The 17,065-nt window shown below is 40.7% G+C and overlaps 1 protein-coding gene across 7 annotated transcripts in view; it reads left to right on the top strand.

Annotated features, from left to right (window-relative positions):
* The window catches only part of PTPRE (protein tyrosine phosphatase receptor type E), a 263,311-nt gene that overhangs the window by 56,752 nt on the left and 189,494 nt on the right, over nucleotides 1-17,065 (top strand). For 5 of the 7 annotated variants that reach the window (XM_075935266.2, XM_075935265.2, XM_075935269.2 and 2 more), the window contains one exon: nucleotides 8,181-8,200. The exons of 1 other annotated variant lie outside the window; for it this stretch is intronic. In XM_075935266.2, coding sequence (XP_075791381.1) covers nucleotides 8,181-8,200 — 20 coding nt within the window. Of the gene's footprint in view, nucleotides 1-8,180; nucleotides 8,201-10,808; nucleotides 11,576-17,065 lie in introns of those variants that run through there. One more of the 7 variants, XM_075935268.2, reaches the window with a different exon arrangement.

Raw genomic sequence — 17,065 nt, 5'->3', positions numbered from 1 at the left:
TCTGGTAAAGTGGTGTAATAGTAAACAGTGAAATCCGTATTGCAAGTATCTATTCCTCATATTTTGAGCTAACATAATAGGGAAATGCCCTGCATTCTCTGTTTATTTGATGATAATTTAGCCGTACAGTATTAATTGCTTACCTAAAATACTCTTCAGGAAACTGTACTTGTATGTGTGCCTTGATATGGTTAACTCAGAATTAAAAAAAGAAAGGTGTGGGGCTTGGATTTTTTTAATCTTAGTATTGATACTTGGAATAATTTATCAAACAGAATTAACATCTGTGTGCAACAATAGGGACACTGAGAGGAGAACTTATTACATAGTTAATATGGGCTACATTACTGAATATACACTGTTACTGGTTGAACCTCTCTAGTCCAGCACAGTTGGGATCTGACTGGTGCTGAACCAGAGAATTTGCCACTAGGGGAGGTCAATACTGTCTAACAGCATTATTAACACTCCCACTACTTACTGGTCTCTTAGCTCTAATTTACCCCTCAATGTCTAAGTAACAGCACAGAACACTGAGAGCGAGGACTAGTGGTTGTAAACAAATTTTATGGGCCTGTGGGAAACATGGCCACACCCATGATAAGTGGACATTCAGCTAACTAAAATCATGCTGGACCATGGATGTTGCTAGACCAGAGAATGCCAGACAAGATAGATTCAACTTGTACTATCCTTATGTTACAACGCTTGAAAGTCATAACTTTTTGATGCTTTGCAATTTTTTCCCACTAAATCCTTCAAAATTTCATATGTAGGGCCCTACCAAATTCCTAGTCCTTTTGGCCAATATCATGGTCATAGGATTTTAAAAATCATAAATGTCACGATTTTAGCTATTTAAGCCTGAACTTTCACAGTATTGTGATTGTAGGGATCACGACCACTCAAAATGAGTTGAGGGAGGTTGCCATACTACCACACTTCTGCCTTCAGAGCTGGGCAGCTAGCGAGTGGCAGTTGCTGGCCAGGAGCCCAGCTCAGAAGGCAGGGTTGCTGCCAGTAGCAGTGCAGAAATAAGGATAGTATGCTATGTTATTGCTACCCTTACTTCTGTTCTGCCACCTGCAGCGCTGGGCTTTCTCAGCAGGCACTATTCTCTGGCCTCCCATCTCTGCAGTAAGAGTGGCAACAGTGTGATTCTCTCCCCCCCCCCAATAACCCTGTGACCCCCCAACTGCAACTTCCATTTGGATCTGGACCCCCAATTTGAAAAATACTGGAAAAATGCTGATCTGCCCTAGGCAATCTGTATACTATGTGGTAAAAGCCCCTCCCCCCCCCCCAAAAAAAACAGATTGCATGGGAGGGAGGGAGCTAGATCAGAATTTGCAGTTCATGATGTGTTTTTCTTGGCTGAGACACTTTGGTAGGTCCTACTCGTATCGTCTGTGTTTGTAGGGACAGAATACTTAATCATGGGAACTTGTATTACATTTTAGCTAACAATAGGTATGTGGTATTCAATAAATTTAAAGTGCTATAATATTTTGAGGATGAATAAATTCTGTATTTTATAATAATATTTTGAGACAAACTAGAAAGTGTTAAATAAATTGTTCAATGAACTGGGATATAAGTTGGTTTTCCTAGAGGAAAAAAGCTGTCATGCCTCATATGCTTTGCTTAGCAATTCATTTTAGCATTATAGGATTCTTGCATAGCCTAGACCTTCAGGCATAGGCTAGACTTTAAACATTGTTTCATTTTCTTTTGCCTCATAACTCAATATATATATATATTTCTTTCCAAAATGACATTTGTCATTTTCAGTAAATGAATAGTAATACAAGAAAACATGACAAAATAATTAATGGCATAGTTTTTAAATGTTAGAAAATCATCCTTTAATATAAAAAATAGATTAAATGCTATATTTAGTGGTAAATCATTCCACACAAACTCATCGTTAGAATTTATAATTCTCAACTGTTCAGAAATTGAAAAGTGCATGTTTGAGTGGCCAGAATGGAATATTTCAATGACCATTGGCCTGACACAAAATGTTCATTAATATATTTTAACTGGTTCGCTCTTTTGTTTTCTTAGTTTTTGTTTGAAAAGTATTCTACTGGCAACATGCTTAACCAGTCTAGCTATGATATATAAGACCAGAATCCCAACTAGGGCTTTGCTATTACAGGTGGTTGGTTTCAAAGTGTGAAAGTTGGGCAAGAGCTGGTGAGTAAGTCCATGATGATCAGTTTGTCTCTTAGGGAATGTCTGCTGTTGAGAGTATTTTTAATGTGCGCTAATTAACATGTTAATTAATTCAAAATGTCCTATGGTAAGAATGCAAAGATTATGAAGTTTTGAATAATTTTAATCATTCATTAAATTAATAAATGTCTTATAAATTGTTTTAGGGAAGAAAATGAAATGTATGTACAGTAGTAGAGATTTTGTATTAATTTCTAGCAATTACCTGTTAAACATTTTTGGAATTTTAAAATAACTATTTAGTTTGTGTATTTTCAGATTAAAACATTAAGGATAATTATATATTTATATCTTTGAATAAATTTCTTGTTGGAACTTAAATAATGCTAACAATGAAATTCCATCTCTCTGTAGAGACTCCACACAGATTTGCATATGGTTTAAATTTCACTGAAATCCTTAACTGAGTGATACATGGGTCCTCTTCTAGCTCATTGCACTAGAATAAATTTCATCCATATAAAGTACTAGAAGATTTACTCAGCATTGCTGAGTTCCTTAACTCAATTTTTGGGTTTTTTTGGAAAATGAAATGAAAATGTCTGCTCCTTGTAGTCCTTAGCCAGAGTGAAGAATGCAGCAAACTGTACTTCCCCTTGCTACCTGACAAAGGGGAACAGCCAGCAATGTTCCCGTACAAATTGGGGATGGAGGACACTTTAGCCTCTCCAACCCTAAAGGGTGCCAAGGGTGTGGGAGGCTCGGGGCTGAGGCAATCCCAGATTGTGGGGAGAGGCATGTTCCCAACCAGCCCCTTTCACCTGCGTGATGATTGTCTTTTCTTATGGTTTTCTGAGAAGCAATCCCATTTGAGGCATATTCCATTTTCTTAGCATGACCAAACTCTGACTTTGCTTTAAGTTATGATAAGAGGAAGCTGTATACCGAATGTGGTGGTCCTAGCTCTTACCGTTTAGGAGCAGTTCATGAACAAACAGACACACAAACAGACAGGCAAACTCTCTCCAATGTATAGTGAGAAGTAACTTCACTGACCATAAGTCATGTCATACCCCCAAGCAGGAAACACCTGTGTAGGAATCAGGAAATGCTAAGAGTTTAGTTCAGAGCTTTCTGTTGAGTGAGGGGAAGGTTGACCTCTATAGACTGGGAAAAGGGGGGTAGGGAGACCCAGATGTTTTTATACACCTAAAGAACTCTTTGCTGATTTTTGAATGTCAATAGAAAGCAAGGAACCATGGAAGATAATAAAGATAAATTTATTGAAGAGATTTTTTTTTATGGAAATGGTTATGGACATATTTTGTAATATTGGAAAACTGTTTTTGCAAACAAAAATGGATTAAATTTCAGCAGTTTTCAGGAGGAAAAGGAGACAGTTTATTTGCAAAAATATTTGTAGCGCCCCCTCTCCACCTGATTACCTTCTTTTAAAGCCAATCTCCTTTCAGGTTTGGATGGATAGGTCTGGGTTCTTCTGGATCCCGCCACCCACTCAATTTTATTCTTTCTGATTGATGTACTTGGCGGTGCCTCCACCCCCCTCACTCCTTCCTGGCAGGGTCACCAGGGCAGCTTGGGAGGAAAATTCTAGCCTAGGATAATCCCCAGGTATTTGCCAGATAGTTGGAGACTCCCAGAAAATAGCACAAACACATACACTATAATAAACACAATTATATTAAACAGGAGACAATTATAACAGAACAGGGTAAAACTGTGAGGTTAGTGTCCCGTTGGTACGTGTACTTTGTTGGGGCCCTTGATGACTGTTGACCACACAATCCTTCTCTGCAGTGGTTTAGCAGTGAAGCTGACTAGGTCCAGTACAGCCCAAAGGACTCACAAATGGGAGAAGGCAGTAAATCCCTCCACAGGTTTAATATGCTGCAGGTAATAAAATCCCCAAACAAATTCCCTGACTTACTAACTAAAAATTGGTGCACTCACACACTCCATGAATGACCTCAGGTTAAGAGATGACTCAGTCTCTGCAAAGGGCTGCTCTCTTCTCACAGGGGTCCTCTTCAAGCAGGAACCAGGCTGCTTTGGTCCCAGAATTTCCCCTCACCGCGAAGGGGTGCAGGGCTCAAGATGCAGACCACACAACTGCACCAAAATTCAAACTATAGCCTCCCAGCCCAGCATTCAGACCCACACAGCAGGCAGCAGCCCTGAACTTGCTGCTAGAGCCGAGCTGACCATGCAGTGACTCTCTCACCCAGGGAGCTGGAGAGCCTACTCAGCCTGGCTGGGGAAGCCTCCCAGCAAACTCCACAACTGGGAATCAACAGGGGAGACATAAACCCAGCTGAGGGATCCTGCCTTCAGGTCCCTAGAGGCTAGTTCTCAGGGGGAACCTTGCATGCAGGCCTGGGGCTTACTAGCTCCCACACAGCCAATCCTCCCCTTGCCCTGGCTGGCTCCAGACTCCCCTCAACAATGGTCTCTCCTTCCCCCTGGGAGGGGCATCTCACTCCCCATGGGTTGCCGGGCTGACTCTGGCCCTGGTAGGGAGGGGGAGCCAAGGCAAACTCAGAGTGCCTCTCCCTGAGCTGCCAGCAGACAAAGCCCCAGGAATCCAAGTAATCTCCTTGGGGGTTACATATTTTTTGGTGAAGTCATAACTCTATAATGAAAAATGTTTTGATTTTGAATAAAAACCATTTTTAATGCAAAAAACATTTCATCTGAAAAATATACATTGATAGTGCATATAGTTATGGGTGCAAAATTTGTCTCTAGTTGTTTGTTGGTAGCTCACACGCTCACAAATTGGAGAACCACGGCTGAAGGGTTTAGTGTGGTAGCAGAAATTAAGAGCATAATAGGAAAGGAGAGGAAATGCACAGACCAGGAAGATACTGTGCAGAGTGTAAAGGAAAAATAATTACATTTATTGAATACAGTGACCTACTGGATGAATGTATGGTCTTTTAATCTTTATAATGCAGAATTATTATATAATTTTGTTATTTCTATTTCTTTTTGATGTGCAACACAATCAACTGAAGTAATTGATTGTATAAAGCTGTATTATGCAGGCTACTTATGCACTTTCTGGTTCACCCACCAGGAGTGGATAAATTGCTTTTGGATCTCTTGGAATAAAGAGTCACTGTGATAAACTGCCAGAAATTTCTCCTGCATTCCTCTCCCTCTTTGTTCTGCCTTCTGTCCCTCTTTTCATGCTCTATTTTCTAACCTTGGTTTGCTGAATGTGAACTAGAATTTGGCAAATTTAGGGGTCAGTGCCAGCTGTACTCAATTGAAAACAGGGAAGAATTTTTAGATTGTGTATTATTACATGAAAAAGGAGGTCCCTAGGTATGTTTGAGACACTTTGAGCAGGTACTGTATGAATTGCTCCTTTCAGCATTCCTTTCTAAGAAGAAAGGGCCAGTCAGAGGAGATGAAATCCTTTACTAGATGGACATTTTTGGCATCTTCATCACTTCAACTACTTGGCATACAGAGAGATCAGACTGCAACCAGTTAGTCCTGAATTGTAGTATGTGAAATTCACAAACATTTGCAGGCAAAATCTTATTCCTGCTCTGTATAAATATGTAATGTAGAAATCTAAATAATTCACAGGCATGGATTTGGAAGCTTACTTTCCATATCCAGACAGCATGCACTTATCTTCTCTGGGGATGCATAGGACAGATATTGGCTCTGTAGCCACTAAAGATGTTTTTAGTATAGACGTTTTGCATGAAGTAGGCTGTATTACTGATATCCTTTCATCTCCTTCCTTTTTTATATATAAAAATAATTGATTCTGCTCCTGTGAAGGCTTCCCCTCCACTCTGGCACTCCAAGTGCAGAAGGTGGGGTCCTGCAAGAGACCTTAAACACACCTTGCTTCTATAGGCTTCTGCTTAAAAGCTCCCCGGGGTCATAGATTCACTGGCCTTGGGAGATAGGCTGCCACCAAGTAAAAAAAACCCACCCTTTCTTCTTGAACCCAGGAAGAAACCACTTTGACTTTTTCCAGAGGGGTACCCTCAACCTCTTTTGCCATAAGAAAGCTTGGAGGAAAAAAAGAGAGAAGACAAACTGCATTCTCTGATAGCTGACCTCTCAGTCTTAGGCATGCATACACAGGCCTCCTGTTACCTTTCAGGACACAAGAATTAAATCAAAACCTTTAAAAAAGGAGGTTTTATTAACAAAACAAAAAGATATACTTGGTTGCTAGGTGTTACAGAGCAACTGAGAAAAGAGCAAATTAAAACACAGAGAAGTTGTATCTCTGGGATCTAGCTTTAAAAATACAGTGTATGTGGGACAGGGGAAGGCACATGGGCTTAGTATAGAGAAGTTTAACTAAACAACAAAACGAAGAAAATAACCTGATCTCAACTAAATAGACATTTTTCTGTCTACTTACAATCCGTGCTTCAAGGTCTAGTCTATTTTCATGCCCTATATTACTTGTAGGTGTGGTAGTTCTGCTTGGTTCAATGCATTTTGTTCCCCCAACTCCTGGTTTAAAACTCACACAAAGGAAAACAGCAGTCAGATATAGCTTCCTATTCAGATTTCAAAACCTTTTTTCCCATTGGCTCTTCTAGATCCCTGCCGACATCCCCTACCTACCTGAGTTGAATCCTTTAGTCTAGTGGTCACCAACCAGTAGATCAGCTGTGACAGGTGATCCTGACTGGTTTGGCTTGGAACCAGAGCACTTTAGGTGCCCTTCCCCACATTGCTGCGCCACTCCTGGCCGCTGCCTTAGAGCTGCCCCCCCAGCGGCTTCTGTTTGCTGTTCAGGGTAGGGGAAGCAGAAGGCGGGGGGAAACTGATGCCAGACTGTTCCCTTCTCAACACCTCTGTACCTATCTCCACAGAATGAGCAGGGTGAGGCCTTGGAGAAGGGATACGGAAGGAGGTGGGACACAGGTATTTGGGTTTGAGGTAGATCCTGGATTGACTCTAATTGGGAAAGTGAACTTGCACTTAAAAAGGTTGCGGACCATTGCGTTAGTCACTGAATGCTGTCCAGCACTCCTCCTATCCATCGCAGTTCTTTTTACACACTGCTAGCCAGCTATGTTCAATTTGTATCCCACAATTCCCTCTGTTTGCTACACCCACTTGTTATGTCTTATCTTAATTCAGGGGTGGGCAAAAGGGCCTCTGCGGGCTGGATCTGGCTTGCCAAGCGGGTTGATCTGGTCCGTGGAGGCCCTGCCACTTCCCTACCCCCAGGCCAAATAGGGCCTGGAGGTAGGGGAAGCGCATGAAGTTTCCTCCACTCTACCAGGAGCACATAGCACTTTGAAGTGCAGCGTGCTCCCCGCAGGGTGGGAGGAGACTTCACACTTCTGCGCCCCCAAGCTCTGATTGGCCTGAGGGTGAGGGGAGTGTGGGAAGCTTCCTCCGCCCTGCCCCCACCCTGCGAGGAGCACACGACACTTCAAAGTGCTGAATGCTCCTAGCAGGGCGGAGAAAACTTTGTGCGCTTCCCCGCCCCCAAGCTCTGATTGACCTGGGAATGGGAGAGTGTACGAAACCTCTTCCCACCCTATCAGGGGCATAGGTGCTTAGTGGAAAGAGGGGGCAAAGTGGCTTCTCCACCCCAGACTAATCATGGTCTGTGAGTGGGGAAGCCTGGAAGCATCCTGGCCCTGCCCCCTTCCATTTTAGCCCCGCCCCTTCCAGGGTGGCCCTGGGCCACTTCAAAAATTATTTCCCACCCGTCTTAATTAATATTATTATTTCAGTGGGTCAGAGACTGTATTTTGTTAGGTTTGCTTAGTGTTGTGCAAAATGGGGCCCTATTTCTGATTGTGGCTTCTTGGCATTACTATATTACGAATAAGCTGTTGTTTTGGGCCATAAAGTTTTTACATTTGAGATAGTTGCCTTGTGTCGGACAACTTTCTAGCTCTCTGTTTTGAAATAATAATGTTTTCAAAATGAAGAATGAATGACAACTTTTTAACCTTTCCTTTTTTTTTCTTTTCTTGCAGCCTGGTGCTTCTTTGTTCAGGTGTGTATTTTATTTTTCTTTAATTACTATTGTAACACCTGAGTAAGTCCACCATGTATAACAATGCTGCTGACATTGAAAGTTACTGAATGTGTGAATGAAATCAGTGATTTCGGGCTCTATTGCCACTGTTTATATTTAATTTGATACTTTCCTATGTGGGTTATGTTGTTTGATAATTTACGTTAGTGCTCACTATTGCTTCACTACTGAATATTCACTAAGTGCATTGTTCAGAACATACCTTCACTATGTTCAGCTTTAGCTTGTACTCACATTAAAGAAGGAATTACTTTATCTCAGTGACACACATCTGAAAGCTGTAGGGAGCACTTTATCAGATAATTGCATTGATGGTAATTGCTTCTTAAAAATTGATCCGTTGTGAAAATTGCTGAAAATGAACTATTCTAAACTTAGTATCAGCAAAACAGTGCTGCTTTCATTGTAATTGCATTCCTGTTGGGGGGGATATCAGTTGATAATAGTGTTATGCAAAAATGTCCCATTCTTAGGGGAAAGGAGACCTTTAATCATGACTGACTTGTTTTTTGATCGACAAAATGGATATGTTAATATCTATTATTGGATCAACTTCTGTGGAGAGAGAGAGAAGCTTTCAAGCTTACACAGATTTTCAGTTCATACTTGACCTAGTCTCTGAAAGACATTTGGAAGTGCAAAATTGTGTGTGTGTGTAAAACTGAGGGGGAGAGATTGCACAGTCCCCTTGTTGGCTATGTCGTAGTACTTCCATAAACCAGAAGACTGGATTCTCCCTCATCATACTTCTACATCTGCTTTTTCATATTTTGTGGGGGTTCTTTCAACAAGTGGACTGAACATGATGGACACATTTTTTCCAACCTATTGTTTTCTTATTGTTTGAGGGGATGTTGCAAATGTTTGTTCTCTTCTCCCCATTGATTAGGTGAGGTGGAAGTAACTGTGAACAAGGGTAGACAAAAATAGATTATTTAAAATAAGTTCATATTTAAGTAGGATGCTTTTATTTAAATTAAATACAGGTGTATTTTTAACAACTTTTAAAATTGACAACCACGTTATGGCTGAACTTACAATAAATTATATTAAACTAGAGGATTTACCTGGCGATACTCAGGTCCTTGTGAGGGCTCAGGGCAGAGGTGCAGGAGTCAGGGTGCAGGAGTCAGGGCTGGGAGGTTTGGGGTGCTCACTGCGACCACCTACAGCAGCAAGGGCAGTGATGTGGCCTGTGGCTGGCAACATGGAGTGCTCTGGCCCCAGCTGGTCACTCCTTTTCTGATGTGGCTGCCCTCCTGTGATCACTCTGCAGTATAACTGTTCCTAGAGTTGCCAGGTGTCCAGTTTTGAACCGGACAATCCAGTATTTGAGCTTTCTGTTCAGGAAACAAATTAAGAAAATATGAATGTCTGATATTTTCTAAATAAGATGTCATATAGATTGTGATGCAATGTCAAGTATGTCCAGTATTTTTGTTGAAACCATCTGGCAACTCTAACTGTTCCCCAGACTCGCTGGCACCAGTGGTCATCAGTGTTTGCTCTAAGCTGCCCCTCTAAGCTGAGAGGGAACGTGTCTCTACCGGCTGGGAGAGATGTGCTGCTCTGTCCTCAGCAGGGAGCTGCTGCTGTTGTTGAGGGAAAAGTGCCCTTTGCCCAGTCAGGCACCTGAGTGCACCAGTCTTGAGCCCCTGGCTGAGTGGGGCTCATTAAGCAGCTACAGAGCTGTTTTGTTACGCAGCTTAGAGGGAACACTGGTGGTCACTCTCTTCCTGTTGCAGCTGCCCCCCTGTGGTCACTGCAGTGTAACTGTTCCCCATGTTTGCTGGTTCCAGTGGTCATTGTACAGCATGACTGTCCCTGCTCCTAACCCCTTCCTTTTCTGTTTATGGAAAACAGTCCCATTCCAGGCATTTCCCATTTTCCTGAAATAACCAAACCCTGGCCTTTCTTTAAGTTAGGATAAGAGGAAGCTGCATACCATTCAAACCATAATATGAAATAGTACATGTTAACTGCCAGCTTTTAAAGAAGTCATACCACTGAACTGGTGGATGTCATTGGCTAAACACCTGGAAACAGAGTTTTTTGACATGCTAAGCCAACTTTTAACAGCAGAAGTCCTTCTGCAGATGCAGAGAGAACATTTTATTTCAGTTTATTCAAGTAGTTTTGATCAATGATCTGTTCATTCAAGGTTGAGAAACCAATTGGTAGTTGAAAAAGCAGGAAAGCTTGTTTACCTCTTCCCAACTATGAGCAAAAACTAGGTGAGAGAGGATGAGCTCTACTACCAGTTTTAACATCTTTGGACATGTTGATCAGAAACAATCAGTTCAATTATCTAACTACAGTGAATACTATGTTTAATAAATCAATTAGTTTTAAATGCAAAATGTGTTTTGATAAACTTTTTTTCTTACGAATCCAGCACATTTGAGTTAATTTTAATGTAATGATGAATATAAAATAAACCTTAAGGGTCTGTTTTTGTGTATTAAATTGCATTTGAATTTCCATCTAAATAGAACTTGACCCAAATTGCAAGTAAATATTAACTATCTAAATGTGAACTGCATCATTTGTTTCTAACATAATACAAATGTAAAAATAATCTGAAAAAATGCAAATTAAGCTATGTAATTCCTTCAATAAATGTATATTCATGTAGTGTCTATACTTTTGATTGGCAAAAAAGAAGCACCAAATTTTGTGTAAAGGCTATCTTTAGTTGCAAATCATTGTTTTGATGGTTGCCAGCTGGTGGTGAGAATCAACCTTTATTTAAGAAAATAACTTTTCTTTAGGAAAAGCATAAACACAAAACACAATTATTGATTATTTAAATTAATAATTGGTGATTTAAATTAACATTTCCTGCTTGCTGATTTAAATTATTTAAATGGGATTTAAATTGCTTTGATTTAATTTAAATCTGTGCTTTCTATTCTTTTTTCACCCCAAACAAAATTCTCACCAGTGTTTGTCTTTTCAACCCTTACCATGGAGATGAAAAGGGAAATGGCATAATAAATTATCCTGTTGTTCATTAACTAGGAGACCATGGGAGAAACAGATAAGCGGACATACAGTAATGTTTGGATCTTATTTCATAATTAAAAGAACTGGGATGAAAAATAAAGAAAATGTAAGGTATTGGTTCTGACGTAAGCCACTTCACTGATCTGACACATGTTATTGATATATCTAGATAATATTTGTTGTTATGGTACTACAGCTATGGAACAAGAGGAGCAAAAATTGAAATGATGATGAAATAAATCGAAATGGACAAATGAAAAATAGAAGAAATAGAAGTAGACTGAAATCAAGTTGGCAGTCCAGTTTTTGTCTTATTTACCTAACCAGGTAATCTTCTTTGGGGACAGGAAGGTGGCTAGAAATAAATAGTCACCCTCTCAAGTACATGTATACTCTATCCCCAAATCTCTCTTTTGCTACCACACTTGCATGTTGTGTCTTAATCTCGTGCTAGGCAACTTTGTTACACTGCATTTCCTTACCAGTGCCAGTTGTAGACTCTGAGTTCGACAGAATTTGATAGCCTGATAAGGACGACACTTGCAGTTGTGTGCTTCAAGTACCTCCTTGACAGGGAACAGTACATCTACTAACAGAGTGAGACTATTTTTACTTTAGCATTATAAGTCAGCATCATAATGTACTTCTTGGTGGTGGTTCTTGAGGATGATCATAATGATAATACTTAACTCTTAAAAGATAATTATTCTTCTTAAAACTTACCTTGTGGTGTTCTAACATGAAACAACTTGTATTTTCACTTGAACAAAAATAGAGAAAATGTTTTCTTAAAAATAAGAATTGTTAAATATTTAAAATGATTAAATTTTCAAGCTGTCATACATGTTAGCATTTCAACATTATGAAGAAATTGTCTACGGGTCTTTGACATGTGTATTCTGTATCGGTTGGTACTAAATTATTCTGTACATCAGTGAGTTCCAACCTTTTTACACTCAAGATCACTTTTTAAATTTAAGGGCAGCCCAGAATCTACCCTTCCCTGAGAGCCTGCCCCTTTCTCAAAGCTCTGTCCCATTCACTCCATCTCCCCCTCCCTGTTGCTCACTCTTTCCCACCCTCACTCACTTTTGGAGGCTGGAACACAGTGTTGGTTTTTGGGAGGGGGACAGCTCTGGGCTGGAGCAAGGGGTTTGTAGCATAGAAGGCAGCTCCAGGCAGATCCTGGGGCCAGTGCTCGCTCTGGGTGAGGGCTCAGAGCTTTGGCTTGGGCTTTAGGAAGAAGTTCAGGATATAGGAGGGGTATGGGATGCTGGCTTCAGTAAGGACCTCAGGATTGGTCTGTGGCCTCTTGTTGGGCAGCACGTACCATAGGTAGCTCCTGGTTGGTGGTGCAGAGCGGCTAAGGCAGTCCTTCCTGCCTCAGGCCTACACCATTTCCAGAAGAGCCCAATGTGACCCTTTGGCCCCTGGTACCCTGTGGCTCCATGAAGTAGCACAGCTCCCTCAGCTCCCCTTGGCTGCAACTCCTTGTTCTCAGCCCATGAGAACTGTGGGGGTTGTGCTTGCAAGCAGGAACAGTGTGCTTTGATCTCTGTCCCACTCTCCCTCCCCTCCAGTGCGCTCCTGCTGCCACTTGAGTAGCAGCATGAGGTTGGGGCAGGTAGTGAAGACTGGGAGCATCTTCAGGATCTACCAATGGATCACAATTGACAGATCAGTGACTGCTGCTGCATGAACTATATGGGAAAGATTTTCAGGAATACTTGTAAAAAACATTAAAGAAAATCTCTGCAGTCTCCCACTAAATAAAAAGTCATGTTTGACCTCAAGCACAAAAGGCTGTTGGTACTTTTTTATTTATTAGTGAACTAGCAGACTTACCTGATGTTGTCGGGGTCCTTCAGGGCAGAGGGCTGGCAGTGTTGGGGTTTGGACTCAGGGCAGGGCTTTGGGGATGTGTGGGGAGGGAGTGCAGGAGACTCATGGTAGAGGGTGCAAGAGTGAGGGATGGGGGATGGTTGTGAGAGAGAGGCCCAGAGTGGGAGTTCCATCTGGCATTGGCCTTTTCCCCAGATCCCTTCCCCTGGCCACCAGGAGCCTTTTTTCTTCCTCCCCACCCTCCCCTCTGCCCCCAAGTGATGCAGCCAAGGGCTGGAAGCAGGGGGAAGAGTTTGGGGCAGGCAGGCTATTTATTCAGTGTACTGACAAGCAAGAAGTTAGAGCCCTAGCCTATTGGCCACTCCCTTGGTGGTGCGGCTTGTCCTAGTGGACGTTCTCATATGTCCCTCCAAACAGCACCCCCCCCTTTGCATGTTATGGAAAACAGTCCTTTTCCTGGGGCTTCTGGTTGTTCTGGCACAACCAAACCCTGACCTTACTTTAAGTTAGGAGAAGAGAAAGCTACATAACAAATTTGGTGGCCTTGGGTCTTACCGTTTAGGAAGAGTTCTTGAACAAATGGACACACAGACAGATGTACTCTAAAAAATATACTAAAATTGTTTCTGAGCAAGGCCTATGCATGTTGGGTTCTGAGAAACAAGTCATGCAAAATTCCTCTGTATTGGAGTTTGGGAGGATTTTGAGAAACAGATCTGTGCAAATGTTCATGGGCTATGAAGTTTGCTGAAATTTCACCATAAGAGTTGCTTGCATTGTTCCATGTGGAAATTGCCTTTAAATACTGTGTGTGTGTGTGATTTTATATATATAAATATATATAAAAACATTGAAAAATTGTATGTATTATATAACCATAAACTATATGATTTTAGCTCTGTGTCTTTGCCAGGCTATTAATGTAGTTTGGCACCTGGCACTAGATAGCCCTTACTTTGGTTCCTTAATTGACTTGTTTTGCTTTTGTGGGTTTGTTAAAACCATAATGTTGAATTAATGTGATTTTGACATTTTAATTTCTTCCAGTGTCTTGAGAAACAAAGATTTATATTGTTATGAAGCTATTGCATTTGTCTAGAATGGACTAGTGATAACTGTGAAAAGCCTGAGAAATCACTGTACTGTGAAGAAAAGAGTACCTTATAGTTAAATAAAGCAAAGTTAGTGAACAGTAGTAAAATGAATATAATGGACAGTTGTGTCTGGGCTGGGCATGTGTCTAAATAATGTACACATAGGCACAGGTGGAGGGAGAGTAAGCTATTTTTTATTACTACTTTAACTCTTGATTTGCTAAGAAACTATAGTGATGAGGACCTTATAAGTACCTATATAACTCTCACTTAAACATTGATAAATGACTGAAACCATATAAAATAAATATAAAATATACAGACCATAGTTTGACAGGTAGGTACTGTCTGACAGGATAAAAAAGAAAAAAGAAAAAAAAAGAGAGAGAGGCTTTTAGACAGAAACCACAAAAGCAATTCACTCATAAAGAAAACTCACCTGGTTTAGAGAATTTAAAAAAATCTGTCCTTCATAAACACACTGGATCTGATTTGTTTTTCAGAGGTGCTAAGCATGCATAACTCTTATTGATGTCATTGGTTTTTTTTTTTAATCTGTATGTTGCTGTGCCAGGTGTTCTTGAAGTCTGTTGGAGCAACAGATTCTCAGGACCTCTGAAAAGTGGTGCTACGTATTCAGTGGAGAAGCACAATTTACTAGATGAAAACCAAAAACTTTCTTCTTGTTTCAGCATATTCATACTATACACATATGTTACTCCTGGGGGAATTCGACATTACTGTGCATGGTAGTATTTTTCAAAAATTAAAGCTGTGCATTCAGACTCCTCCCTCCACCCATACTCTTAAAGTCTGTCTTTTTAATTTTATATAAAATTTGTCTCTAAAATAGAACTAATTTATTTCTTAACCTTTTCAAAATGCCTCAAAGCATAGTTTTAGTAAATTACTATGATTTAATAAGTGATCAGTTATTTCTTTAGTCCTGGAGTAATTCAAGAGACAATAATAATGGAGATTGATTGAAAAATTACAAATTATGCAGCATTTTTTAAAAATGAGTTATTTTATTGAGAAGGGAATGGTGGGAAATGTCAGAATTTGGAGGAACTGTTACCTAAATCCAAGACAGGTGTTCTCGAAGGCCCTATACTGCAAAGTCTAACCCATGCAAAATTTAAACCTATGATGAGTTCCTTTGTAGTTAATGAAACCAGTCCTGCTTATTAATAAACATATGAATTGATCTAAGATTTCACAGAAAACAGATAGGGTTGTTTTCTGCTACAAGAAAATAGAAGCCTGAAAAGGTGTATTAAATATTTATTGCTTTGATTATTATTCTCCGTATTAGAGCATTGCTGCTGCTCTATTGTTCAAAGCCTTGCTTTCACCTGTTGCTTGAAATATAAAATGAATTGTTAAAATCTCCACAAGTTTGTAAATTATATCATTTTCATACTGAAGATGCTCTGTGATGCTGTTGCTAAACTGTTTAATCAGAAAAGATAACACAAATATAGCATGTTTGACCACTGCTTAGTTTCCCATGCAGTGGAGTTAAAAATATCATCTCACGTAAGTTATAGTGCTTTGCTAAACCTGAAAAAAATCTAAAAGGAAGCACGTATGGTCCTCTACATTACAGACTTAGGGGAGCTCTGCTCAACGGAAGCTTTTGCATTTTTTAAATTACTGTTTAATTAGCTCTTCATACTTCCTGACTCATTAGTTCTGTCAGTCTAAGTGAATGGAAGATGTTATCATTCTGATCTGTGAAAATCTGTAGTGATGCATGCTAAATCTTTCTATTAAAGAAAAAACATGAATATTCCCTTTTCCAGGGATTTTTTTTTTTTTGCTAGATTGAAATTGACCCCTCATTGTAGATAACCAGTAAAATTCAATTTTTCATGGTGAGCTACATTACAAACTAGTGAAGATAGAACTCACTGCCCTGACATGTGATCCCTTGACTTCTCAAACCGGCACGTGGGCATGAAATACACCCACACAGCATTTATGGATTGGAAAAGTAGCTTCAGCTCTTCCAGATGCTGTATGTGGGAATCCTGGGTACTGAAATAATGTGGTCATGGATCCAGTTCTCTACATTTCTCTTAGCGCTAATCCCCCCACCCTACATCAGGTCTGTCCATAGTCCCCTCCCCCATATCCTATTCTACTCTGTGGTATTCTGTGCCAAATAATTAGAAATTCTGTGACAAAATAGTAAAAATTCTGCACATTTTGTCAAAATAACTCTACATAATCCCACCATTTTTAATTATTTTGGTAATTTATTTCAAAATACCTGGTAACAAGTATGTCTGAAACAATACAGACACACAAAAAGTCCCCCAGGAGTAGAGAATTAAAGCCACTCCTACGACAGCCCAGTTCTTGTTTCTCTGCTCCATCCCACCAAAACCTAGGCAATGGGCCAGATACCCAACTCTCTGCCCCTACTCCTGCCCTCTTGCCCCATGTAACCCAAATCCTCTGCACCTATACTCCCTCCCAGACTCTACATCCCAAACCCCTCCCCCAAAAGACAACCCAAACCTCTGCGCCCCCACCCTATGTTACAACCCCTGCCCATACCCTGCCCCTCGTTTTACAGACTCCTCCAGGTCAGAATACTTTCCTGCACCCATATCCCATCAGACCTACATCCCATCCTATATCCATCCCGCTACCCCAGCTCCCTTTTGCACCCAACCTCCATCCCAGGACCCTCAGCTCCTCCATTAATATCATGGAAGAGTGCAGCCCTTGACCACTTACCAAATTTTTGGAGTGGCCCCCACCAAATTTCCTACCTCTGCTGTAGCTCCTTCCTCCTTCCTCCAGAAGTGTTGTCTGTGTGCAAGCGGGTTATGCCAGATTCAACACGCTAGTGGTGGCCAGCAGCATTATA

Source organism: Pelodiscus sinensis, chromosome 8 (assembly GCF_052426305.1).
Source record: "Pelodiscus sinensis isolate ZL-2025 chromosome 8, ASM5242630v1, whole genome shotgun sequence".
Classification (NCBI taxonomy): domain Eukaryota; kingdom Metazoa; phylum Chordata; order Testudines; family Trionychidae; genus Pelodiscus; species Pelodiscus sinensis.
This window is presented reverse-complemented; position numbering and strand designations above follow the sequence as displayed.